Source organism: Mastomys coucha, unplaced genomic scaffold (genome assembly GCF_008632895.1).
Source record: "Mastomys coucha isolate ucsf_1 unplaced genomic scaffold, UCSF_Mcou_1 pScaffold21, whole genome shotgun sequence".
In the NCBI taxonomy this organism is placed as follows: domain Eukaryota; kingdom Metazoa; phylum Chordata; class Mammalia; order Rodentia; family Muridae; genus Mastomys; species Mastomys coucha.
Window position 1 is genome coordinate 154,593,109 of NW_022196904.1, and position 27,206 is coordinate 154,620,314.

At 42.9% G+C, this 27,206-nt stretch overlaps 1 protein-coding gene and 1 non-coding gene across 2 annotated transcripts in view; both read right to left on the minus strand.

Annotated features, from left to right (window-relative positions):
- Mamdc2 (MAM domain containing 2) overlaps window positions 1-27,206 on the minus strand; it is a 158,902-nt gene that overhangs the window by 47,744 nt on the left and 83,952 nt on the right. The window contains exons 6-9 of the mRNA XM_031389959.1: window positions 17,637-17,893; window positions 11,844-11,937; window positions 5,626-5,769; window positions 3,024-3,289 (exon numbers count right to left, since the gene is read on the minus strand). Coding sequence (XP_031245819.1) covers window positions 3,024-3,289; window positions 5,626-5,769; window positions 11,844-11,937; window positions 17,637-17,893 — 761 coding nt within the window. The remainder of the gene's footprint in view (window positions 1-3,023; window positions 3,290-5,625; window positions 5,770-11,843; window positions 11,938-17,636; window positions 17,894-27,206) is intronic.
- LOC116104176 lies at window positions 2,223-2,329 on the minus strand. Its single transcript, XR_004123715.1, has one exon. It is a non-coding gene; the product is annotated as a U6 spliceosomal RNA (small nuclear RNA).

Genomic DNA, 27,206 nt, shown 5'->3' on the forward strand with positions numbered 1-27,206 from the left:
CTCAGAGTGGGAGAGCTAAGCAAGGATTTCACGAAAACATGCACGTGCCCAAATCTTTAGCTACTGAAAACATGCTAGTCTACCAATTCAATTTTCCGTACTATAGAAAGCAAAATAAAGCACACGTATGCTAATAATAAGAAGCCAGGGGGCTATGGCAGGAGACAGGTTCAATGTAACTCTGCTACAAAACAGCAGACAGAGTAAAGAAGCAAACAGGGCCTGCAGTTAGAGATAGACTATTTTAAGTCTTAGGATCAGCTTATAGAGCAATGGTTCTCATCCATGGATGGCATGGCATCTCTCAGGGCTTTTAGAAATGTGCAAATAATTTTGGTTGTTGCAATAACCATAGAAGTTTAAAATCCAATAATCCGAGGGTTGGTTCTATTCAAAAGCAGAATTATCTGTATTATGATGCCAATAGGGCCCCTGCTGGGGTATTTGTTCAAGGTCAAGCACAGAGGGCTTAGTAGGAATATAAGTGTATGTTTAAGTCATAATGATGTCAAAACAACTATATATTTGAGATGGGAAAAGAAAGCAAAGGAAAATTATAAGGGTAAGGATTTATTCATCTTATAGAGCAGGGGTAAATAAACAGTATCTAAAGATTGAGATTGAGGTGTAGTAAGGTTATGTTATAAGAGCACAAATACACTTAAAAACTATAAAAAGAGAAAGTTCTTTTTTTTTCATTGAAGAGAACATAGTTAAGGTTAATGGAGGAAAACACGGCAAATCTGGAAGGAAACCCCCTCTGGAAAAAACAGGAGAAGAATTGGAGTTTGTGTTCAGGAGTAGATGGCACTGGTTCTTCCCTGTACCCCTTGTCTTAAGTAGCTTTCATAAAAACATAACATATAAACACGAAAATCCACATGTGCATATACAGCTTCAATCCCCCCTACCTGCTTCACCCTTTCTCATGAGTTACGAACACTTCTCCCACTTTGAGGAGCTAGTTCTTTCCAGCAGGCATCTTCTAGAACTAGAGGTTCTAGCATCTTCTAGAACCTGGGCACTTCCACGTTGAACTTCCATCTAAATCAACACCCAGTTCCTTCTAGGTGCTCTAGCCTCATTCCTCTACCCTGACTGGATCTGGCTCCAATTTCCCCTTCACTGGCTGAGGAACTTGCACAGTAGCTGGGCTTCTTGGTACTCAGCTTTCAAAGAAGAAAAGGGCAGAAGCTCTGGGGCACCCTTATCTGCTTGGAGGCTTGTTCTAGCTTCATGGGAGTCAGGTAACTGCGGAGACTCACTGTAAAGGACTGAGCAGACTCCGGAACAGCTCAGCACTTGGCAGTAGAGGTTTTGGAGGAGAGGAGGGAGGAACAGGGGTTAGAAGCCACTGTGGCTTGAACCTTGACCTTCCAAACATTAGTGCTGCCAAGTCTAGATGACATTATTTTCAATAACAATCAGTGGAACCACATTTATAACTTTTGAATCCCTTCTGGGTTAGTGACATTTACTGACTGTATCGCCACAATCTTAGGTATCTCAACCTGCTGTCACTTGTGATCTCAGACTCCTGACTAGGATCTGAGATTCATTTATCTTTTATATCCCTTGCATCAAACTTATACAGAATAAATGATGGTTGGATAAAGGAACAGGCACATGGATGAGTGAATAGAGACACGTAATCCAAGAAAGTGAACGAGATGCTCATACATATTTTCTTTTAAAAAGCAACAAAATTGAACTTAAAGCATGGCAAAAATTCTACTTTCTGATGCACTATGATTACATAAAACTGGGATGTGTATGTGTATGTGTGTGTCCGTATGAATGTTATGATAACTATTTGTTAGAGCTAAGTGATTGGTAATGGGAAAACAACTTAATCCTTTTCGGTATTTAAGAGGAATAGAGAGGCCTAGGGTTCTCCAGTGGTGATCGCTCAAAGAGGAAGTACCACAATACTGCACAGGTCAGGAGACATTTGGACAAAGGAAGATTCATTGAAATTGTCTAGGCAGCAAGCTCTCCTATGCTTTCAGTCTTTCTTGGGTGACTTGGAGTTAGAGTAACTCCTGGATGCTCAGCTTCCTTAACCCATTCCTTCAAAGATAGCTACTGAGCTCCCGTTGTGTGGCATATATTTGAAGGAAAGGTCCCTTGTTTACTTTCTTTGGGCCTCTTTCTTTCTTTCTTTCTTTCTTTCTTTCTTTCTTTCTTTCTTTCTTTCTCTCTCTCTCTCTTTCTTTCTTTTTTAAAATATGGAACACTTCACGAATTTGCGTGTCATCCTTGCGCAGGGGCCGTGCTAATCTTCTCTGTATCGTTCCAATTTTAGTATATGTGCTGTCGAAGCGAGCACTTTGGGCCTCTTTCTTATACAGAGAGGACATTCAAGAAAAAATTGTTAGTCGGCTGACAGGCTGAAATAAGATGATTTTTTTTCCCACCCTGGTGTCATATCTTGTGGGTCACAGAATTTATTGCATCTGTGAAACTTCCTTGAGTTTATGGGTTGTTAAGCTTGGGAGATAACTGCCATTCCTCTGTATTCTCCTTGATTTATGGGGTCTGTTTTTGTCTTCTCATTGCTAGCAAAATCAGCCACTCCTAGCTCCCTGTGTCAGTCTCTGAGTGGGGTCAGCTGGCTCCTTAGGTTTAGTGAGCAGCCTGGCTTTATCCTGTGCTCTGCTAAGTCCTTGAGTGTTGACCTTACAGCCACAGTGAAGACTCAGGCACACTGATCTCATCTTTTTAAATTTCATCATTGGTGTGTGTGTGTGTGTGTGTGTGTGTGTGTGTGTATGTGTGTGTGTGTGTGTAAAAGAGAGAGTGACAGAGAAATAATAGATGGGGGGAGGGAAATATCTTAGATAGATATAATTCAGAAAATGCAAAGGAATTGAAGGCTTAACATGCACCTGTCTGGGGGTGTGTGATATGTGTCAAATGCAGGTTAATCTAAACAGAAGGTTAAACACATCATCAGCTAACCAGAAGTCATTAACCATATCTAGCAACTAAAATGGACACAAGTAGTGCAGGTTCTACTGTACCTTTGTGGGCATGGGCTTCTTAAAGCTGATTTCCGCTTGCATCCAAACACCCCTTGGGGACTCGAGCACAGACCAGATCTTCTCTTGAACCACATGGTTTTCTTCAAAGATATAAACAGCTAGGGTGTCACCCATTTTCAAAAACCCAAAGATGGCATAGTGGAAGCGCACACAGTACTGCATGTTTCCTGGTAGAGAGGGACCATAAAGCCTTCCGATGTAGCCAGGCTGGGATGTAAACTTAGTGTTGGCCAGCAGGTAATGCCCTGTGAGGAAAACAAACCACTTACTGCTGTGGTTCTCACCCTGGGGGATGGCGACCACTTCGGGAGTCACGTCAGACATCTGGCACATCAGACGTTTACATTAGGATGCATAACAGTAGCAAAATTACAGTTATGAAGAAGCAATGAAATAATTTTATGGTTGGGGTCCCTACAACATAAGGAGCTATATTAAAGTGTCACAGTATCAGGAAGGTTGAGAACCACTGACTTAGTGCAACAGCAATGTAGAATGAGCTCACACAGTCAGGTGGAAACCAGCTAAGGCAATGGGGTTTTCCCTTGGAGACTACTTCCACAGGTTTTTTAAACCTTAAAAGAGGCTTTCTAATAGTGTCTGTGGTTCAAGTGACCAATAAGTCTACACAATGTTCTTAGACCTGGATAGCAAACCTCTTAGAAATTCAAGTGACTGTCGTAAAGCAGTGTAGATCTTATAGTACACAGACTCAGATTCATGGCATTAAGTAGGAATTGTACTCTTTTTATAACACAAAAAAAGAATGAATGAGCAAGAAAGAATGGATGTCTTGTGCTGCGTCATAGTCGTGGCAACCAAAGAGCTCATTTCCCCTGCTCTGTCTGTAGTGGCCTTTCAGGAGGAGGAGAGGCAGACTGGCCTGGCATCATGCGAGAGTTCTGGGCAGAACACACTGTTCTCTTGGTATACCTACATATTAAACCAGTCTCTGAGAAGTCATGTTTCTGACCAGTTGCTGATGCTCCCAGATGCTGCGGCTGTGCTCAATTTCCTTGTTTCTTAGTTCTAAATATCAGGAGGGAATTTCTAGCAGCAACGGTCCCCTTCCTACCAATCCTACCCACACGGTCAAGTTAAAGTGGATCCATGTATGCAAAGTCAGGCAGAACACAACCGTTTCTCCCCTTTTCTGATCTGTTCTCAGTGAGTTCTTTTCATGGCCTGTCAGTTGTTTGCTCTAAGTATTTTTAGAAACTCATCCATGTGGAGGGAGAGTCAGGGGGCTCGTTCTCTCCCCTATACAGGCGGGGCATGTGCAGACAGTGATTGGACTGCTGTCCACAAGCCAGACTCTCAGGAAAGCCTCACCAACCCCTGGATTCCAGACTTCCAGCCTCATGACATGACAAAAAGCAGCTGTTGTGTAAGACCCAGTCTGTGGTACTTTGTGAGGGCAATGGACAAATGCGGGTGGCCACACAACAGCCAGACTTTTTGTAACTTGAATATCATCTTTCTGTTTCCTGCTCAAGGCCTTTCAGTGGCTTCTTACAGTCTTTCTAATAACCCCCAGTGCTTATTCTGCTCGGCAAACCTGTCGTCTGTTATCTGCATTTTTCTCACTGCTCCTCTCTCTATGCCACCCGTCTCCTCACTGAGAGACCTCACAGATGCTTGTCCTCTGTAGCTTCCATTGTAGAGACTACTCCTAAGTCCCCAGCCAAAATATCCTTCCTTTATTCTCTTAGAGCACCGAAGGCCATCAGAACAGACCACCCCAAACATGGCCACTCTGGCACACTTTGATGATTTTGAGCTGAAGGCACTCGAGGACAGTAGAGGCAGGAAGGGCTCTGTGCCCACTCACTTTCTATCTAAAGCAGGCTATCAGATGAACCAGGCACATACCCTGTTCAGGAAGTTAGTGTAGTAGAGACTGAGTCCATGCCGAAATGGATCTGTACAAACAAACCTACTACGAAGCCCTTGTTTTCCATCGGTTTCCTCCATTGGTTTCCCAGTCACAGTTTACTCTCTCCCCCTTTCCTCTGTCTTGCTACTTTCCACAACTTTGCCATTCTTTGTTAAAAGTGACACATGAGCTTTCAGGCCTGTGTATTTTTCTAGTCTTCATTTTCCCCCAGTGAAGGCTCCCACACGCATATAAAAATATGTTGTTAGAACATTACATTTTTCTCTTGGTAGCCTGCTTCTTTGCTGTTTAATTTTCAGCCCCAGCTACAGAAACTAAGAGAAAAGAGGACAAGTTTCCCCCTCAGACACCCCTGCTATGCGCTTAGGATTGTGTTCATTTGTCTATATGTTTATCTAGCATTTCCTTTGCTCGTTGAAATGCAAATGAAATCCAAGTGGATTTTTAAAAAAGTATTCTATCTTAAATGAAGAGCCAAACAGTTTCCAGAGATTTATTTACTTAATAAACTAGTAAATACTTTGGGTAGGGTAGTATCTTGAATTACAACTTTTAAAAATGGCAAACATCACCAATTGTTACCAATTTGTTCTCCCTCTTTTCTTATCTTTCTCTGGAATGAGGCTAGCAAGCGGTATGGGAAAGCAACCCCAGGATGTGTGGCCCGACCTGCCTTCGACTCACCTGTTCCTGTCGTGTGGTCTCCTGCCCGATACATGTTCGCTTTTACTCTTACTCTGGTCCAACCTGGACCCTCTTTGTCCTGATAAAAGTTGCAGAGGTCTCTCTCAAAATCGCAGCTTGTTTCCACAGCACTGAAAGGAAGCCCTGGGCAAATGAGAACCAAAGTTGCAGTCAGCCAGGGTTCTCAGAAGACTCCATCAAACACTCGACAGATGCGGCTACGTTTGCACCAGGGAGACCAAGGGAGAGATACACAGCAAAACAGGCTGACAGGTTTATCATCAAAACAGGGTTTTGACATGACAGGAAAATTGTTCTCTTCTTCTCTAAAAGGAGGACAGGAAGCAGCTCTGACCACATTAGCTACAAAGAATAAACAAGTGCTAGTTTCAGAAGGGATTTCCTCTGAGAATGTAAAGGCTGTGAACGTTTTACTCAAAACTTTCAAATCGACTCCTACAACATTTAAAAGAAAGAAAAAAAGGAGAGGATGTTTTAAAGAGGCTCTTACGTTCTAAGATGGGTTTGAGGAATAGTATTTTCCAGAGCTAATTCTCCTTTGTTGACTAGTCTCCACGTCAGAGCGGTTATGATGGCCAGTGGCTGTAGGGGCTGCTGCTCTTGAGGAAAATCAGCCCTATCCAGAAAGCGCACAGTTCAGAAGTCACACCGGCCTTTTCAGGGGATGCTGCCCTTTGGGCTTTGCTGAGTCCTCTTATCCTTTACAACTGTCCACAAGTGTCCCTTTGGCCCAGACTTCCCAGATGGAATGGAGTATGGAAGAGTCCTGCTCCGTTGGGAATAATGGTTGGTCCTATTAACACGGGACTTAGAAGACCTCATAACTTAGGCTGCCCTCTGGAGTTAGAGGGGCTGTGACCCCAGCAGACTGGGATGCTCAGTATGGGCCTAGTCTGGTTGGTGAGAGACACAGTTGGGGCATTTTAGGGCCAGAGAGATAAAGCATGTTGTTTTGTACAGCTGGAAAGTCCTTCCTACAGAGACTTTCATTCTGGGAACAGCCAGCTGGCAACTCAGGGCTGCTTAGGACAAGACTATGTTTGGTCTCAGTTAATTTTCAAACCAAGAAAGTACTCACGTGGGCAGAAGAATGCAGCCAGATTAAATGGTCAAAAAAAAAAATCATTCAACCAAATGCTACTCTTGATCTTAGCCAAAAGGCCAAGAAGCGATTCATTCAAATGCTGGGAAGAACCCAAGATTAAGTTTTGACTCAGAAAAGCACATAGACTTAAAACAAAACAAAACAAAACAAAACAAAACAAAACAGTTGTAACAGTTGCATGCTTTGAGAACCAACTGATAACATTGTATCAATATTAAATGTCCTGAACTTACTAATTATTCCATAGTTATACAGCAAATACATATTGAAACAAATCAATATTTAAAGGAGAACACTGTTCTTCAAGGCCTGATAAGGCAAATGCTGGCCCTACCTAATGCTATCAGTTTGTAGATCTGAGAAAAGTCTAGGAAGTTCCTCACTGTATTCCCATATTTCAGCAAATTTTATCTGAGTTTGAAATACTACAAAAGGAGTTCCATAATTTCTCTCTCTTTCTGTCTCTCTCTGTCTGTCTCTCTCCCTCTGGCTGTCTCTCTCTGTCTCTCTGTCTGTCTCTGTCTGTCTCTCTGTCTCTGTCTCTCTGTCTCTGTCTCTCTCTGTCTCTCTCCTGTCTCTCTCCCTCTGTCTCTGTCTTTCTCTGCCTCTCTGTCTCTGTTTCTCTGTCTCTGTCTCTCTGTCTCTCTGTCTTTTCTCTGTGTCTCTCTCTCTCTGTCTCTGTCTCTCAGTCTCTCTCTGACTCTCTGTCTCTCTCTGTCTCTCTGTCTCTGTCTCTGTCTCTCTCCTTTTTTTTCTTTTGGTAGTGACTAACAGCACATTACAGAAAAAGAATAAGAAGAAATTGTTCCCATGTAACTGGAACATGGTGGCATTTCAGTCATATGTCCAAGCTTAATAGTGGAAAAGGAAATGAGGGCTGCAGTGCTCTAAGCCTGGTGAATCACCCACATGCTGCTCTGTCCACTTCTGCCAGAACAAGGGTGTATCTTTAAGCCCAGGAGACAAAGCCTGAGAAAAAATTACTATGATGTCACACACACCAGGATTCTTCCATTGATGATGGAAAGCAGAAGAAACCCCACCACCTCAATTCTTAGACAACCCCTTTCTACTTGGTAATGAGAAACAGATGCAGGAGATGGCAAGGCACTCCTAAATACCTGGCACAAAGAAATGATTAGGTCAGTGAAATCACTCATCAGGAATGAACCTCAGAGCAGCACCCCTAGGTGGCCGCAAGAGAATCTTAACTCCTTTATAGGTCTGTAAGAGGGGCAGAGGTAGTGTTGAAATTCAAAAGTTTATAGCAGCTTTATTCAGGGTATCTGAAATTGAGAATCAGCCATGGTGGTCTTTAGTTGTTGATAAGGCATGTGAGCTGTGAGATATTTATTTAGACAATGAAATATTACTCAGTGCTAAAAAGAAATTATCTATGGAACCATGAAGTAATCAGGAGGAAACATAAATGTGCAATACTAAGTGATGGAAGCCAGTATGAGAATCCTGCATATTGTATGACTTCATAACTACCACAAGGCATGATGGAAAAGGCAAAATTAAGGAGACAAGGAAAAGGCCAGTGGTTGTGGTGGGGGTGGGTTGGGGGGAGTGAGCCTGTATTACACTGTAATGGTGGGTACGTGCCATTACAGATGTGTCCACTCCCATAGAACATGCAATACCATCAGTGACCTTTAATGTAAACTCTGGGGTCTGAGTGACAGTAATATGTATGGGGGAAAGAATATCTGTATTACTGCTGTCACTTCTGACCACTTGGCTGAACCTCACACTACTCTAATAAAACACAACTTTAAGCACAAATCCCTTTTATCCATGGTTTTCTGGTTGTTATTTTTCTTCACTTGGTAAATACTTGGTCTTAGAAACGATTTGTCTATGTTTCTATAGAAACATTTGTCTATGGTCTGATAGAAAGTTTTAAAAGTGGAGATCATAGACTAAATCTATTTTATGTAGAATATTCAGACAGACAATATCTGAAAGCTAAAGATGGAGACCCAGCATCTGAGGTGGAGGCAAAGTCCTTGTTCACAGCTTGTTTGAGAAGTTTGGGTCAAGGGAAGATAAAAAATTGAGTGTCTGGGGCATGTTAATGGCATGATGGATGCATAGGGAGGAACTGGAGGCAGGGGCAGAGGCAGATGCAGATGCAAGCCACTGAGCACCAGTTGGTAGGAAAAAGAAATGAAAGCAAACCCTTTGAAACAACTTATCATAAAGTATCATCATGTAATTACTTGCTTTCTGACATTTCAGCTTCTTAGGAATGGAGGCGTTTTAGACAACTTCATTAGCTGGAATGCGCTGTAGCCTGGGAAGAGCAGTTGACATGTTTATCCTCTCTTTTTCTGCTCCCTGGAGCTCCTGGAGAAGATCTAAGCACCAGTGCTGTAACTAAAAGTCTCCCCAGCCCTGCAGTGTTCTACAAGAGGCAAGCCCAGGACACAGTGTACAATGACGGATGCAAACCTTGGACAGTAGTTTTATCTCCCATGAGGAATCTTAAATGCGGCAGAGACAGAGACAGAGACAGTTCAAAGCTGATTATGGGAAGAGTGAGTGTGGCCAGGACCTAGACTAGAGAACCGTGATGACCCAGAAGCTTGGTCTCTAATAAGTAGCAGATATACTTTAGGGTACTGAGACAAGGAAAACGTCAGCAGCTTCATCTCCAGTTTAGGCAGCAACTGGAGTGGAGTTTTCAAACTATGTAAGACCTCTGGGCAGCACCCAGCTATTGGTAAATGGTTGCTGTTGGCTCCTGGAGTCTTCTGAGGAGTGTTTATGAGTAACCGTGAGTGTTAGGATTCTTGCAGCTCCTGGCCTAGGTGTGGAATGGAGAGAAACTTTGGCCTTTATGTGCCACAGCAGTTTGGAGTTGGGCATTAAGTTAGGCCTTCTAGAAGTAGACAGGGAGGCAATGGAGTTGATTCCTAGGAGTATCTTAAGGCTTTGACACTGTGAGCCATCCCAGCACTTCCATGATGGCTCACACCGACCTGGAACTAAGAGTTCTGACACTGGTTTCTGCCCACAGTAGGCATTGCATACATGCACATACATACCCGCAGGTAAAAATACTTGCATACATAAAAATAAATAAATCTTTAAGAAATTACCAAAGATCACACAGCTTTGTAAGTGTGAGGAAAGAGATGAGAATCTGAGTTCCTGGTTCTTGGGTCATAATACTAAACGGATGTGATTGAGTGCTTTTTTAAAAGTAAGGTTGGCACAATGGGGATTTCTAAAGGCCAATATAGAGTTTACTGTATGAAAAGCACACATGGATTCCTGGAGGGAAAGGGGCCTTGTGTGAGTGAATTACACACTGAGATGACACTGCTCCTTTCAAGTAGCCTCATTTTACTGGAATCTCTCCCCCCACCCCTGTTCACTGGTCAGACCAATGTTGTGGGGAAGGGCTAACACACATTCTGTATCTCTTTTGAAATGTCTGCAAGGTTGCCTTTGTTACCTCCTGGCTACGTCTACACCCCGCCATACACAGCGTTAGGTGGGTAGGTTAGGAGGCAGACTACTTGCCTCCCTTTCCTGGGGCTCTGGATTGAGATGGTCTCATTTACTTAATTCTCCTTAAAGAATTAGAATTAGTAAAACAACAACAAATGTTTTAGTTAGGGTTTCATCACTGAGAAGAGACACCATGAGCACAGCAACTCTTCTAAAGGAGAATATTTAATTGGGGCTGGCCTACAATTCAGACGTTTGGTCCATTATTGCCAAGGCAGGAAGCACAGTGGTACACAGAGATGGTACTGGAGAAGTAGTTTAGAGTTCTACATCCTGAGGCAGCAGGATGAGAGCGTGATACTGGGTCTGACTTGAGCATTTCGACCTCAAAGCCCATCTCCAGGGTCACACTTCCTCCAGCAAGGCCACACCTTCTAATAGTGTTGCTCCCTATGGGAATATGGGGGTCATTTTCCTTTAAACCACCACAAAAAAGTCCTTAGTTTCAGCAAATTAGTCTTCTCTTTAATTTGGGAATGAGAATTTAGCTCAAGTGGGAAATATTATCTTAGTCTATTTGATAGGATATAGCCGAAAGCATATTACGGACCAGTTCTCTCTTAAGAGAAAGTCAGGCCACAAAGGTCAGCTTCAATAATGATTTCCCATGCTCCAGATACAGAAAGAATGCTTGTTAGTAAGATGGGATGGGCACAGCGTTGCTTTGGGCGTCGTGAGGAAATGAATTTACTGAACAGTAAGGTCAATCGCATTGAACTGTGTCATTAACTACTGTCACCCTTATTGTAAAAACACTTGTGTTTATCCATTTTCCCAGAAAGTAGAGAATTCCCTTTCTTTTTAAACATCAAAGTTATGGAATTTTAATTTTGGCCTTGATAAAGTTATGTGAAGGTCCACTTTGAAAAAGAATTTAAGTAAGTTAACAGCACATATTGTTTAGCTAAAACCATTCCAGAGGTATCTACTGACCACTAATATATATAAGAATAAGGACATTATGGATCTTGGAGACTTGAAAATTAGAGTTTTTATAATTCTGTCTAGTAGGTTGTAAGGGTTATTTTTCCCCCTTCAGTCTATTGAGCTATTCATGTATGGAACCAAGGTATTATTATTTAAAGAAATAAATGAATTTAGGTAAATTAGTATTTAAGGTTTCCTTTGGGAACAGGGAGAAAAGACCAAGTGTCTCATGAAAGCTTGTGTGGAGTGTCAATGAAATTGAATCTGCTCTATGAGAGATGAAAGAGGGCAACAGTTCAGCAAACATGATTACTCAGGTGATGACCTTTTAAAGACAAGGTAAGACGAAAGATGAGGAAATTAAAGACAGTTTAAAACAAGTGCCAGGCCGGGCAGTGGTGGCACATGCCTTTAATCCCAGCACTTGGGAGGCAGAGGCAGGCAGATTTCTGAGTTTGAGGCCATCCTGGTCTACAGAGTGATTTCCAGGACAGCCAGGGCTACACAGAGAAACCCTGTCTCGAAAACAAAACAAAACAAAACAAAACAAAACCAAAAAACAGAACAAACCAAAACAAGTGCCAACTCTGGGTCTCTGGGGAGGTGGGCACTTTCCAATTGAGGAAGAGTAAGCAGGACTCACCTGTCTGATTTTGGCAGTGAACAGGAGAGAAAGAAATGTCATCCAGGGCAACATAGCCTCCTTTGGGACCATTGAAAGCAACTTCAAAAATCACCTGGAAAGAAAAGGAACAGATTAGCATATATTTACATACTTTCTTGCTCTCACACGATTAAAAATGACACATTGGTCAAGCCAAACTGAGGCCAAGTGACAAGGACTCATGCAAGTCTTTTCCAACATGTAAATGTTTGGTCAATACCGCACTCAACCTACGGCCTCTTTCAAGGAAAATGAAATCGCTATGTTTGCCTGCTGAAATGTTATCTCTTGATGTCTAATCCTCAATTCAATGATTGTAGAAGGTGAGTCATTTGAGGAAGGGATCAGCTCACGAGGGTGAAGCCCTCAGTCATGAGTTTAGTGATGAGAGTCCTGAGGAGCCTTCTTCTATGTGAAGACACAATGGAGGATGCCATCTGTTCATTGGGAAAAGGACCCTTGCCACAGTGGATCTGTTAGCATGTTGAACTTTAGTTTCTCAGTTTCCAGACTGTGAGAGATGAATTTCTGGTGTTTATAAGTCATTGAGCTTATGGGATTGTGTTGTAGCAACCCAGCCATAACGGATCAAGACCCTTGAAATTTGTATTTACTGGTGTATTTACTGCACCCTATCGCCTATTCCTGAGTACCAGCTAGCATGCCTAAGCCATTTCTGACAGATTCCCAGAATTGATTGGCACCATGGCCTTTACCTACAGGAAGAAGTCAGTGAAGAAAATAAATTAGGTTCTTCCATTATCTACAGGAAACTAACCTCTAACATGTCTGTGCCCTTTGCTTCTTCATATGGCATTCCAGGCGAGAACCTGGGCAAAGACACAGTAGTCTGAGATAAGTGCTGTGACTAGGCTTTTCCAGCCGTGTTCCAATGGATTCATGAAGACCATGGGACAGTGAAAGCTTTACTTTCTTGTTTCCCACCCACTAACTTTGAACTTTCTGTCTGAGACAGCAAGGCACCAGGTGTGATCAGCACAGGCCCAAGTTGTTAGGAAAAGAACCCAGATGTGCAGTCTATGCTGTGTGAGCTGACAGCTAAGGCACAGTATGGGTCATGGCTTCAAACCTAAATGCATGCTGGGGCCAGGAAGGTATAATAAATGCGTGAATCTTCATGAAGTCTGTGATGCAGTCTCCTGAGAGTGGAGAAGGCAGACCTATCTAAAGGAGGCTGCTGCTACCCAACGTCCTGATCCCTAGGATCTCAGTTTGTTGCCCCATTGGAGAGTAAGGTTTTGCAAATGTAATTAAGATGAGGTCATACTGTAGAAGGGTGGGTCTCTATTCTAATTGTCTGATGTTCTTATAGCCTTTATAAAAGGGAAGATTTTGATGTGTGCACTCCTCCCATCTCCAACACAGACCAAAGACAAATGTTCATATTGAGAAGATAGCCCAGGGTTTTCTGTTCAGTAAAGTCTATGTTTATTTTCCTTTTGAAATGCACCACATTCCTTTTGATTTTTCTAGTGCCAATTCCTTTTCTTGGCAATTAGTAAGAACAAACATCCCAAATGACAGACTCAGATTAGTGGAGCAAAATCCCACACATGTGGATCCAAAGATGAATGGTCTGGTTAGTAGTACTCAACAATATGACTTTCGAGTGCCAATTTAAAAAAAAACTCAGCAATGCTCTATTCATGCAAATGTTGCCTAAAGAGTTTATGTTGTACACAAGGAGTTGGTAAAGAAAACACCATCCACGTGTGTATATATGCGTACATACACGTGTGTGTACAGGCATGTACGTGCACATGTGTATACACATGCCTGCCTGGATGTGCATTAACATGTGACTCATTTGACTTTAATAGAAGGAATATGTTCTGGGGCAGCATTTTTTTTTTCCTTCTTGTAACTAAAGTCATAGAAAAATTTCCACTAGGCTGTAAGAGCAAATCAAAGCCTGGTCAGACTTTGTGACAGGAAATAGCACACATTCTACAAAGGCACTGGGCTCCCTCTGGGGCTGTTCAGGGTTAGGGAGATGAGAGGGATATGAAGGAGGTGGAGGAGTGTCAGGCACACCAGCAGCAGACAGAGCACATTAGAAATGGAGACCAAGCCAGCCTTCTCCAGCTCTGCAGCAGGCTAGCAGATGGCCCCGTTGAAAAGCATCCAGAGGAATAAGCCACTTCTGTTCTCTAAAGGGAACTGGAGAAGATACTGCAGGGAGTACAGAGTGAAACGGGGTGGGTATTAATACCATGGCAACTAAGACACTCCTTACAGCTAGGTGCAAATGCTCATAGCAGTCTTACACACATAGCAACTCTGATGCTACGCCCCCAGCTTGCAGCCAGGTGGGGCCCTCTGACAGACTGAAGCTCTTCCTACAGCTGCATATTAGATTTTAGTCTAAGAAGTCCCTTAAGCTTTCTGGCATCTCTCAGCTGTGTGACCTAGAAAAAAAGATGTCAGACTTCTTGGACATTTCTGTTTCCTCCTTTGTCCTCTGAATATGGGCATAATTTTATGTATGTAATTTAGTGGGCGGTAAGCATGTTCTGAAAGACACACACACAGCTATAGCTATGGATTTGGATATGTGCTTAATGGAAGGTCTATCACAATAAACACTACAAAGTCAATTGTTTTTGTCATTGTTGTTTAACTTAGTTTTGTTTCTTTGAATTTTCTAACTTTTTTGCTTTGGATATTTGTCATGTATATAAGTGTAAAAAGTTGCAACGTAAGAACACTGGGCTGGTGAGATGGCTCAGTGGGTAAGAGCACTGACTGCTCTTCCAAAGGTCCTGAGTTCGGATCCCAGCAACCACATAGTGGCTCACAACCACGCGTAATGAGATCTGACGCCCTCTTCTGGTGTGTCTGAAGACAGCTACAGTGTATTACGCCAGAGCCAGCGGGCTGGAGCGAGCAGGGCCGGAGTGAGCCGGGCCATCCTGAGTTCAGTTCCCAGCAGCTACATGATGGCTCATGGCCATCTGTACAGCTACAGTGTATTCATACACATTTTAAAAAAAGGAACACCAAGACTTGTTTCAAATTAAGGCGGTAATGATAAGTTTATTTCTGATTTTATAACATTGTTTTTGTTGTAAAGAAGAAAGTAAGTTATGGTTTGTTTGTTTGTTTGTGTTTGTTTAGAAAATCCTTTAAAATTGATCTAGTCTGTGTTTTCCTGTAAGTAAGTAAAGATGCTGGGCATGGCAATCCAGCCCTCCAATTAACGGCTATGGGACTCTTCTTTTGCTGACTGGATTCTTGAGTCAAACGACTATCAGTTGAATAAGCAGCCAGACTACCCTTGTGCCAGCACTGACTGGCTTGAACGCCTGGAGGAGGAGAATACACCGTGATCACAGAAAATTGTACTGCCTTTTGAAGGCGCAGCTTCATCCAAGGCTGTTGGACAGTTTGTACCAGACTTTTTGCTTTCCCATGTCTCAGTGAACCCTAGATGTCCTTCTAACCATTTCTACCTTGGTGCATTTCCCTTGGTGTCTTCTGTGACTGGTGCTAAAGAGGCAAGGTTGTGATTGATTTAAATGTAAGCCTCCATGCCTGTGGTTGGTGCCGAGAGACAAGGCTGGGATTGGTTCCCCAGCCATGAGCAGGCTGCGCAACGCAGGCTCTCTTAGAGAATCGGTTTAGAGACTTTATGCCATGAGACCGCCCTTGCTGTTGTAGACCCAATAAAAAAGGTCTTCTCCAGTCGCCTTTTCTTTTACTGAGTGAGTAACACGAAGAAAGAATCAACAGACAGCAGAGTGGTGGTGATGGTGTTTAAACCATAACTGGTGAGCAGTAAGGAGGCTGAGGTGCAAAATGGGAAGGCAGCTGGCTCCTGACAGCTGGAGACGCAGCATCTAAGCAGCTGGAGAGTGACCGCAAAAGTTGGGGTGGGACACCGGGGCGGGTAGCAAGAAGAAAGCAAAAAGCAGAGAGTGAAGAGGGATAAAATGTCACAGGGTCCCCGGAATAGAACATTTAAGACTTGGTCGCTGGAAGGGTTTCCGAGACCTGGCAAGGGTCTGGGATGCTGGGTCTCAGCTACAACACTGGCTGGTATAAACGGCTGAGGACAGTGTCTTCCTAGGCCTACAGGCAAGGGCAACATTTATAGGGCTCAGGGTCAGGATACTAAGGGTAGGCCCAAGAACGGTGCCTTGGTAGGGTGCTTCCTGCTGCTGTTGCTGATGCCCCAGCAGCCTTCTGCTGTCTATCACTGCTGCATAAACCAGAGGGAAACTAAAATCGCTACAGCTAGTGCCCAAAGAGTTCCATATTTCTATCTGGGAAAAGCCAAAGGACCCCAGATGACTGGGGACTCTGGGTAGAGGTTCAGGAAAGTGTCGTATTCAGGCTCTGAGCTCCCCTTTCGAACTCTCCATGGCTATATAGCACAAGATCAGAGGAGCAATGCACCAGAAAATTCAGCTGGTAGACCTGTCTTCCACACTTGTCCTCAGAACAATAATTTTGATAGAAATGAAGATAATAAGGGGAAGGAATGGGATACAGAAGAAGGGAAAGAAATGAGATTGAGAAGGGGAAAGAGAGAGAAGAAAAAGATTAAAGGGCTGGAGAGATGCCCTGCTAGCTAAGAGTGCTTGCTACCCAATCAGGAGGACTAGAGTTTGGATCCCAGCACCCACATAGCAAGGTAGGTGCTCCAGAAGAATGCTGTAGCTCCAGCTCCAAGAGATCAACTGCCCTAGTCCAGTCTCCATCAGTGCCAGTGCTCCATGCAGCTCCCCCCCTCTAAAAGATTCTAATAGCAGCGAGTACATCAGGGGGAGGAGGAGGAAGAGGGTTGTTGGTCTGTGAATATAAAATTACATTTATACTAAAATAGTACAGTTTGGCTCTTAATGGACAGTAGGTCAACTATAATTAATGATATATATATTGTACATTTCATAATACCTAGAAGGAAGGTTTTTGTTTTGTTTTGTTTTTGGTTTTTGGTTTTTCGAGACAAGGTTTCTCTGTGTAGCCCTGGCTGTCCTGGAACTCACTCTGTAGACCAGGCTGGCCTCAAACTCAGAAATCCACCTGCCTCTGCCTCCCAAGTGCTGGGATTAAAGGCATGTGCCACCACTGCCCGGCTTAGAAGAGAGGATTTTAAATGCTGCCACTACCAACAAATAATAAATTTGTTGGAGGTAATACATGTGCTAGCTATTATGATTTGATTTTCACACATTGTATACATGAATCAAAACATCACATTTTATTACATAAATTGGTATGTTTTTATGTTTTGTTTTTATTTTTTGAGACAGTGTTTCTCTATGGAACCCTGGCTGTTCTGTGACTTCCTCTGTGGACTGGGTTGGCCTCGATCTCACTGAGATCTGCCTGCCTCTGCCTCCTAAGTACTGGGATTAAAGGTTTGTACAATGCCCTGGTACAATGTTTTCTCTTTTTCTTTTCTTTTTCTTTCTTTTTTTTTTTCAAGACAGGGTTTCTCTGTGTAGTCCTGGCTGCCCCAGAACTCACTCTGTAGACCAGGCTGGCCTCGAACTCAAAAATTCTCCTGCCTCTGCCTCCCAAGTGCTGGGATTAAAGGCATGCACCATCGCTGCCCAGCTAATGTTTTTTCCTAAATTAAAAATAAAAAACTAAAGTCAGTGTGTACCTATCTTCAAAGTCAGGGCTGAGGTTGTTAAGAAAGGGTGACCACCGTGTGTGTGTGTATGTGTGTGTGTGTGTGTGTGTGTGTGTGTGTGTGTGTGTGTAGCATCTCTTTGTGAGATCAGGTCCAGGCTCACCTACCTCCATGGGGTAAGGAGCACTGAACTCCACCTCCGCAAGGTTCCAGGCTGCATTGCCTGGGCTGTCCACTTTCCAGATCTCCTCGTACAGGCCAGCCATGTCCCGAGTGTAAAGAGAGAAGACATTGTCATTCCCCTGCTGAAGCTGGTAATAGAATGAGAGGCAGCCAGACATGGGGGCTGTGGTCACTGGGGAGATGAGCTGGGCCACTTCCTGGAAGTGCTTGACATAAACAGAGTCCACGTACATGTAGTGGCCTGGAAATCACACAGACAGAAGAGAGGGTAAGACAGGCTTGTAGATTGCAGATGGACTTGTGACATTCTGGGACTCCCTTCAACACAATCCATTGGAAGGAGTGAGGAGGAAGTCTGGTCAGGAGAATGTAAGTGTCATAGCTGGGAGATGAACCCTGCAAATGGCAGATGAGACGCAGTTTAAATTTCTCTTTATTTTTGATTGAAGTAAATTATCCCCGCAGGAAAGATGTGTCACTTTCAAAGTGCATTTTCACAGATGAATCCATCACTAAATCAGATGCAATCCCTTCCCAAGCCTTTGAGATAGATATAAGACATCAAGACTACTTGGCACGGAGAGACGTCCCTGGACATATTTTCACAACATACGTCAAATGCATACTATGTGTTTGAGGGATCCTGAGAGTGCTTGAAGTCAGGGGGAAGGTCTGGGAGTCTGAACTTGTGATGGCATTGTTGACGGACCCTGGTAATCGCAGCACCTGGCAGACCCAGAGGTACTAACCCCTACTACAGGATGAAACAGATACATTATGAAGACTAGGGCAGAGCTTTGATTTACCATTGAAGAGAACTGACTCTGAATCCCATTTCCTTGATGAGGTACTAGGACTTGAGCAGGCTTATGAATTTGACAGGTCTCTAGAATGAGAATACTGTTATCTTTTGCTACCCGGATGAGAGAGAGAGAGATCCAGGAGTCCCTGGGGATATTAAACTGTGTGAATGCTTAAGTCCTTCATACAAAGTGGACGAGAGTCTGTATGTAATCTATACATATCTTATATGCTTTTAAAGGTTATTTATTATCTATTTATTTAAAAGCCTTGCTATGTAGCGCAAGATGGTTTCTAATCTCCAATCACCTTGCCTCAGACTCCGGAAGACTACAATTATAGGCATGCATCACTGCACTTGGTTTTCTTGTTCATTTATTTATTTATTTGCAGTGTTATGGACAAACCCCTAGTTTTGTACATGCTAAACAGGTATTCTGCCACAGGGCTACACCCTCAGCCCTTCTTATATACTATAAACAATGTGTAAATAACTTAAAATATTAATACAATGTAACTACTTATTCTTACTATTTAGTGGGTTATAGTAAGAAAGAAGTCAGCAAATGTGTAACATACACACACAGTCGTTTTTCTGATATTTTTGGTCCACTGATAGTTGAACCCACAGATGCATCTTTCTTGTACTTTTCTCATAGGGTTGATATGAATATGAAATAATATTATGCATGAAGAGTGCTTATTGTGTGCCTGACATTTTATAATTGCTGAACATGATTATAAGGAAGCAGCAATATCATTTATGAAACTAGAACTGTACTTGTCCCACCGTCTGTGGTTTATAAGAAGCAGCTATTATCACTATTAGTAACTTTGTATGCATTTATTTAAGTTATGATGGAGAAGAGCTATTTGTAGCTTGGACAGAATGCTTTTTTTTTTTTTCATCTTTATAAGCTCAGAACAGATATATCTTAATTTTTATTTTTGTTTTCAGGATCTAGTGCCTGACTCATAAGAATTTCTCTTACTTTGGTGAGAAGTCAGTAAGAATAGTAAGAACAATACAACATTCACTTTGTTTCTGTCTCCGGTGTGGAGGTTATTCAAACCATGACAGCAGTCCCAGAAGAGTGGTCACCCAAGCACCGCTTCCTCTCATACAGCCAGTCTAGAGCATTATCCTAATAACAGAGAATGCATGTGACCATAAATGACTCCATTCTAACACAAGTTCATTTACTAAGAATTCATAGGAGCATAAAAAACATCGAAAGTCCTTGTTGCCTCTTGTTTTATGCCAAGAGAGCAAAGCAGCACTCCTTCACAAGGTGGCACTGCCAGGAAGGGATAGTGGTAAGATTTGTTTCTTTATACTTCACTTTACAGACACACAGGTGGGTCAGAGTTCTGCTACAGGCACTGAAACTGGCTTGTCAGTCTCAACTGAGCCCCCTGTAGATTCGTGACAATGCTCCCAACAAGAACACACTACTCCATGCTGCCTCTAGCCAGTGAGCCAGCAACCAGGGCCACCACAGCTGGGCTATCTGCTGGAGGCCTGGCCTCTCCCTTTTCTCAGGATCTGCATCTTATATCAAAGGTGCTTGTCACTGAGGACACATTATGAAGTCTGTGGCGATTAGGCATTCTCAGTTTTCTATACTGTATGCAGATTTCTAGTATATGACAACATCCATATAAAGATGAAGTCACCTGGGATGGACTTGTTATTTTTGTTTCTATTATTCATTTTGCTTTGATAATAACTAAAGTTAAAGCAGTGTCATGGAACCTCACAGAAGCCGTGGCTCCTACCTCCCATGCACCTGCTCTACGAATGAGCTCTGCTGACACTTTCTGCCTTAGTTCTTCACAAACACTCCCCACCCCACCGCCCCCAATCCCATCCCACCCCACCCTACCCCATCCCCCAGTTCTAGCTTAGTGTCTGTTTCTAGTGAAATGCAAACCGACACAGCCACGAGGAGGGAAATCATTCTGCCCAAGTTGAGACAACCTCTCTCCAACGAGTCTAGAAAGTTCTCGACAGATCCACTTGAAACAACCTGTTCCACTCCTGGAGGGTGTTATTACTGTGCAGAAGTCTCTTACCCACAGCCCCATGATGAACACATCTTCTTCTCAGTTGACAGACATCAGATGGTCAAGGACAGTTACTCATTCTGCTGTCTGGATACTGTTTTTATCCCTGCATTAGTACTTGAAATGCCTCCTCAGCAACTCATGCTCACAATGCTGAGCCCAGCAAACCACAGGCGCATTTCTGGCCCAAGGAGCATCCGGAAAACAAAATGTGACCAGCCCAAGCAAGTCAGGGAGGTTGCTGTGAATGCTACCAAGGCTGCTGACACCGAGTCTGCCGTGGAACCTCCAGCCTAGACCGCAAGTGCTTGCCCTTCTTTTCCTCTTTAGTATTCCCTTGTTGACACAGTTGGGTACTATTTACTGACAAACTGAGTAACATGAGGTTTCTTACCAGAAAAAAAAAGGCAGCTCATCACAAGTTCATCATCTGATTTAAGACGGCTAGGATGACTCAGAAACGACGGTTCAGGTGTCTGGTACAGGAGGCCAGACTAGGAAGTGACAACCCCCTGGCTGAGTGCTTCTCTGGTGAAATCTACTCTGAGGAAGAGCAGTTGAGGACTAGTTGTGGGTGAAGGAAGGAAAAAGGTAGCTTGGCATTCTTAGGAAACCATGTCTATCACCTGGCATTATGGGGATTTTCTTACCCAGCTTAGGCCAGCCAGCCCTCTTATATGGCTCAGGATTGCTGAGTTTCTACTAATTTTGGGAAAGGTAATTTTAATGATTTTAGATCACTAGGATTTGGGCACAAGGAAACTCAGCTAGATATTAACCTATTACTGGTGTATTCTAGGTAAACAGGATTTTATAATCAACCAAATCATGGCCAGAACTAAGACTTTAGGCCAGGGATGGTAGTACATCCCAATTCTGTGGAGGCCTAGGCAGGAAGATCACAAATTTGAGGCTAGGATATTCACCATACAATGAGAGATGCTTTCTCAAAACAAACCAACCAGAAAAATCAATTTAACTAAAAATGAAAGAACGTAGAGATGATGGGTTCCTCACAAGATTAAGAATTAGCTGCTTTGCCACACTCAGAGAGGAAGTTGATTCACTTGTACCCAATGGTTAGTTATCCACTTAAAAACTCAAGGTTTCTGCAGGTAAGACAGCTGTCAAGTTCAGTAGAAAGATAGTAATCCCTGGCAATGCCATCTGAAGCTTAGGTCCTCTGAGTGATGCTGAGTGCAGTTTGTGCGCTTGCTTCTGAAGAAAGGTTTCCTTCCTCCTTAGAGCAGCCCTTTGTATCAGTGAAACCTTTCAGGTAACCTTAGTGGTTCCTCCCCAGCATCCATTTCTCCATGGCTCAGGAAAAGAACTCAGAGGACAGTTCCTGAACAGCCTGGCCGCCCAGAATTTCCCTAAAGATTGCCATAGTACCTAAGGCAGTCTTGGACTCAGCTAGGATGTGTCCCTCTTTGGCCACAGTTTTGGCTTGAGTTGTTCTGTCTGCTTCAGTCTCGCATCTGCCTGGACTAGCTGTCTCCTGGTACCATTTGGGCTGAAGAAACATGTTCCAGATGGAAATAACCCACTTGAGCAGACAGCGCTCAAACATGGCAAGTCAACCCACCTACTTTCCCATGTTGCATAGCTATATTCAGGAACACTTAGTTCAGGAGTTGGAGTAGAGCTTTACTGTAATACTAATCGAGCCAGATTTCACTCTTTTTATATAGCAAAGATGAAAGAGATGTATATGAACATCAGGTGGGATGTTGTTATAGCTTGGATGTGAAATATCCCTTCAAAACCTATGTGTTGAAGCCTTGGTCCCCAATGCAAAGTTCAGAAGCAGAGCTTAGGGAAATAGTTGGATCGGGAGGGATCTGATCTAATCAGTGGATTAATTGATTAATGGACTTGTAATTTGATAGCATTACTGGGAGGTTGTAGAAACTAGGAGGTGGGCCCAAGTTGGACTAAATAGGTTCCTGGATGTATGCCTGTCCTGGGTCCCTTCTACTCTTTACACTTCTGATCAGAAAGAGAGAAGCTTCTGCATGTGTGTTTTGCTTCACCTTAGGCCCAAAACAATGGGGCCAATGGACCATGAAGACTGAAACGCTCTGAAACTGTGAACTAAAATAAATGTTTCCTACTTGTAGGCTACTTTCCCCCAGGTCTTTTCTCACATTAACAAACCTCTACTCTGTCAGACAGACCTTTTCTTCCTCCTCCTCCTCCTCCTCTTCCTCCTTCCCCTTTTCCTCCTCCTCCTCTTCCTCTTCCTCTTCCTCCTCCTCCTCCTCCTCCTTCTTCTAAAGGTTTTTGTTAATCTTCTTTATTGATTACATTATTTATTTACTTTACATCTGAATTGTAGCTTCTCCTCCACTGCCTCCATCCATCCCTCCTCCCCTTCTCCTCAGAAAAGGAGAGGCCTCCCATGGATATGAACCAGCCTTGACTATCAAGTTGCAGTAAGACTAGACTTATCTTCATCTATTGAGACAAGGCAGCCCAGTTAGTGAAAGGGCTCCAAAAGCAGATAATGTAGTCAGAACCAGGAGTCCCACATGTAAGCTTAGCTGGTACATATGTGCAGAGAGCCTAGGTCCATGCCATGCATGCACTCTGGTTGCCAGTTTGTCTCTATGAGCCCCCATGGGCCCAAATGAGTTGATTCTATAGATTTTCTTGTGGTGCCCTTGACTTCTCTGGCTCCTTCAACCCTTTTTCCCCTTCTTCCACAGGATTCCGCAAGTTCCACCTCATGTTTGGCTGTAGGTCTTTGCATCAATTTCCATTAGTTGCTAGGTGAAGCCTCCCCCTTTCTCTTTCTCTTTTTGATTGAAAATCTTTCTTTCTTTCTTTCTTTTTTTATTGGATATTTTCTTTATTTACAATTCAAGTGCTGTCCCCTTTCCTTGTTTCCCCTCCAACCCCCCACCCCCATCCTTTCTCCCTTCTCCCTGCTCACCAACCCATTCACTCCCACTTCCTGGCCCTAGTATTCCCCTACACAGCAGCAGAGAGCCTTCACAGGACCAAGGGCTTCTCTTCCCACTGATGACTGACAAGGCTATCCTCTGCTACATATGCGGCTGGAGCCATGAGTCCCTCCTGGTTGGTGGTTTAGTCCCTGGGAGCTCTGGGGTTACTGCATGGTTCATATTGTTGTTCCTCCTATAGGGCTGCAAACCCTTTCAACTCCTTGGGTCCTCTCTCTACTTCCTCCATTGGGGACCCTGTGCTCAGTCCAATGGTTAGCTGAGAGCATCCACCTCTGTACTTGTCAGGCACTGGTAGAACCCCCCAGGAGACTATAACAGCTATAACAGGCTACTGTCAGCAAGCATTTGTTGGCATCCACAAAAGTGTCTGGGTTTGGTGACTGTACCTGGGATGGATCCCCAGGTGGGGTAGTCTCTGGATGGCCTTTCCTTTACTCTTTGTTCCACACTTTGTCTCTGCTACTCCTTCCATGGGTATTTTGTTCCCCTTTCTAAGAAGGAATGAAGTATCCACACTTTGGTCTTCCTTCTTCTTGAGCTTCATGTGGTCTGTGAATTTTATCTTGGGTATTCTGAGCTTCTGGGCTAATATACACTTATCAGTGAGTGCATACCATGTGTGTTCTTTTGTGACTGTGTTACCTCACTCAGAATGATATTTTCTAGTTCCATCCATTTGCCTAAGAATTTCATAAAATCACTGTTTTTAATAGCTGAGTAGTACTCCCTTGTGTAAATGTACCACATATTCTGTATCCATTCCTCTGTTGAGGGACATCTGGGTTCTTTCCAGCTTCTGGCTATTATAAATAAGGCTACTATGAACATAGTGGAGCATGTATCCTTATTACATGTTGGAGCATCTTCTGGGTATATGCCCAGGAATGATAGTGCTGGGTCCTCAGGTAGTAAGCACTATGTGCAATTTTCTGAGGAACCACCAAACTGATTTCCAGAGTGGTTGTACCAGCTTGCAATCTGACCAGCAATGGAGGAGTGTTCCTCTTTCTCCACATTTGTGCCAGCATCTGCTGTCACTGAGTTTTTGATCTTAGTCATTCTGATTGGTATGAGGTGGAATCTCAGGGTTGTTTTTATTTGTATCTATTGGGTTTGTTGAAAGAAGATTTCTTGCTTTTTCTAGGGTGTTAGTGTATTCCATCTATTATCCTTTGTAGGGCTGGATTTGTGGAAAGATATTGTGTAAATTTAGTTTTGTCATGGAATATTTTGGTTTCTCCATCTATGGTAATTGAGAGTTTTGCTGAGTATAGTAGTCTGGGTTGGCATTTGCATTCTCTTAGCAATTGTATGAGATCTGTTCAGGATCTTCTAGCTTTTATAGTCTCTTATGAGAAGTCTGGTGTAATTCTGATAGGTCTCCCTTTATGTAAATATGTAAGCTGTTCTGAAAACTGTAGTATACTGTAAAAACATGAAATAAACAATACTACTAATAGAGAAGCTGAGATAGCAGAAGCAAGATCTCAAGACCATTATGTTGTATGCAGCAAGATACTGTCATGAACAAACAAGCTGAAAGTGTATATGGATTGTATAATATTGGACTTACTTCTCCAATTACAAAATTAGAGAGACCATTGGATGACAATCAACAAATTTCTAATTCCTCATGTTTTTGGATTCAATCAATTAGGATATGTTGGTAATATTAATTATCATATTAAGATATTAGGAAAAAGTAATTGTTACTTCCTGTTGTTTTTGTTGTAAGAGGTAGAATTAGGCTTGTGTGGATTTGTTGAAAGATTACTTTCTTCTCATCATAATGCAATAAAAGTTTAAAAAATAAAATAAAATAAAATAAAAACATAGTAAAAAAAAGATTACTTTCTTGCTTCTTCTAGGGTGTAGTTTTGCTCCTTATGTTGATGTTTTCCATCTATTATCCTTTGTAGGGCTGAATTTGTGGAAAGATATTGTGTAAATTTGGTTTTGTCATGGAATATCTTGTTTTCTCCATCTATGGTAATTGAGAGTTTTGCTGGGTATAGTAGCCTGGGCTGGCATTTGTGTTCTCATAGGGTCTGTATGACATCTGCCCAGGATCTTCTAGCTTTCATAGTCTCTGGTGAGAAGTCTGGTGTAGTTCTGATAGGCCTGCCTTTATATGTTACTTGATCTTTTTCCCTTACTGCTTTTAAAATTCTTTCTTTGTTTAGTGCATTTGGTGTTTTGATTATTATGTGACAGGAGGAATTTCTTTTCTGGTCCATTCTATTTGGAGTTCTGTAGGCTTCTTGTATGTTCATGGGCATCTTTTTCTTTACGTTAGGGAAGTTTTCTTCTATAATTTTGTTGAAGATATTTACTGGCCCTTTACCTTGGGACTCTTCACTTTCTTCTATACTTATTATCCTTAGGTTTGGTCTTCTCATTGCATCCTGGATTTCCTGGATGTTCTGAGTTAGGAGCTTTTTGCTTTTGGCATTTTCTTTGACCGTTGTGTCAAATGTTTTCTATGGTATCTTCAGCCCCTGAGATTCTGTCTTCTATCTCTTGTATTCTGTTGGTGATGCTTGCATCTATGAATCCTGATTTCTCTCCTACATTTTCTATGTGCAGGGTTGTCTCTCTTTCTGATTTCTTTATTGTTTCTATTTCCATTTTTAGATCCGGAATGGTTTTGTTCAATTCCTTCACCTGTTTGGTTGTGTTTTCCTGTCATTCTTTAAGGATTTTTGTGTTTCCTTTTTAAGGTCTTCTACCTGTTTACTTGTTATCTTGTATTTCTTTAAGGGAGTTACTTATGTCCTTCTTAACTTCCTCTATCATAATCAAAAGATGTGATTTTAAATCAGACTCTTGCTTTTCTGTTGTGTTGGCGGTAACCAGGGTTCACTGTTGTGGGAGAACTGGTTTCTGATGATGCCAAGTAGTCTTGGTTTCTGTTGCTTATGTTCTTGCGTTTGCCTTTCACCATCTGGTTATCTCTGGTGTTAGCTGGTCTTACTGTCTCTGACTTTGGCTTGTCTCTCCTGCAAGCCTGTGTGTCAGTACTCCTGGGAGACCAGTTCTCACCTGGCAGAATTTGGGTATGAAGAGCTGTGGTAAATAGTCATCTGTGGGATGCAGACAAAGATCAGAAGGATCCTGTCCCCAGCTAATCCTTGGTTCTTGTGTCCTGATGGCTCTGTGAGGGTCCCTCTTGGGACCCAAATTTTAAGAGAAATGGTGGTCTTACCTGTGCTCCCAGGTGTGTAGGCACTCCTGGGAGACCAGTTCTCTTGTAGTACTATTTGTGTATGTAGCTCTGTGGCACAGGATCAGCTCTGGGTACAGACAGAGACTAGAAGACTCCTGTTAGGCAGCCCCTCACTTCCTGTGTCCTGAGGGTTCTGGATGGGTTCCTTTTGAGAAGCTCTGATGATCCTACCTGCACTCACAGGCCTGTCAGCACTCCTGGAAGGCTTGCTCCCTCCCAGTGCTACTTGGGTATGGAGCCCTGTGGCAGAGGATCTGCTACAGGTGGAGATGGAAAACTGAAGGCTCCCATTCCAGGATGCTCTTCTGTTCCTGTGTCCTGAGAGTTCTGGGTGGGTTCCTCTGAGCTCAGACAGACTTCTACACTCAGCTAGTATCTCAAGGCCAAGAATATGGGTAATAAGATTCTGTCTGTTCTTCCTTGCCTTTCCTTTCCTTTCCTTTCCTTTCCTTTCCTTTCCTTTCCTTTCCTTTCCTTTCCTCTCCTCTCCT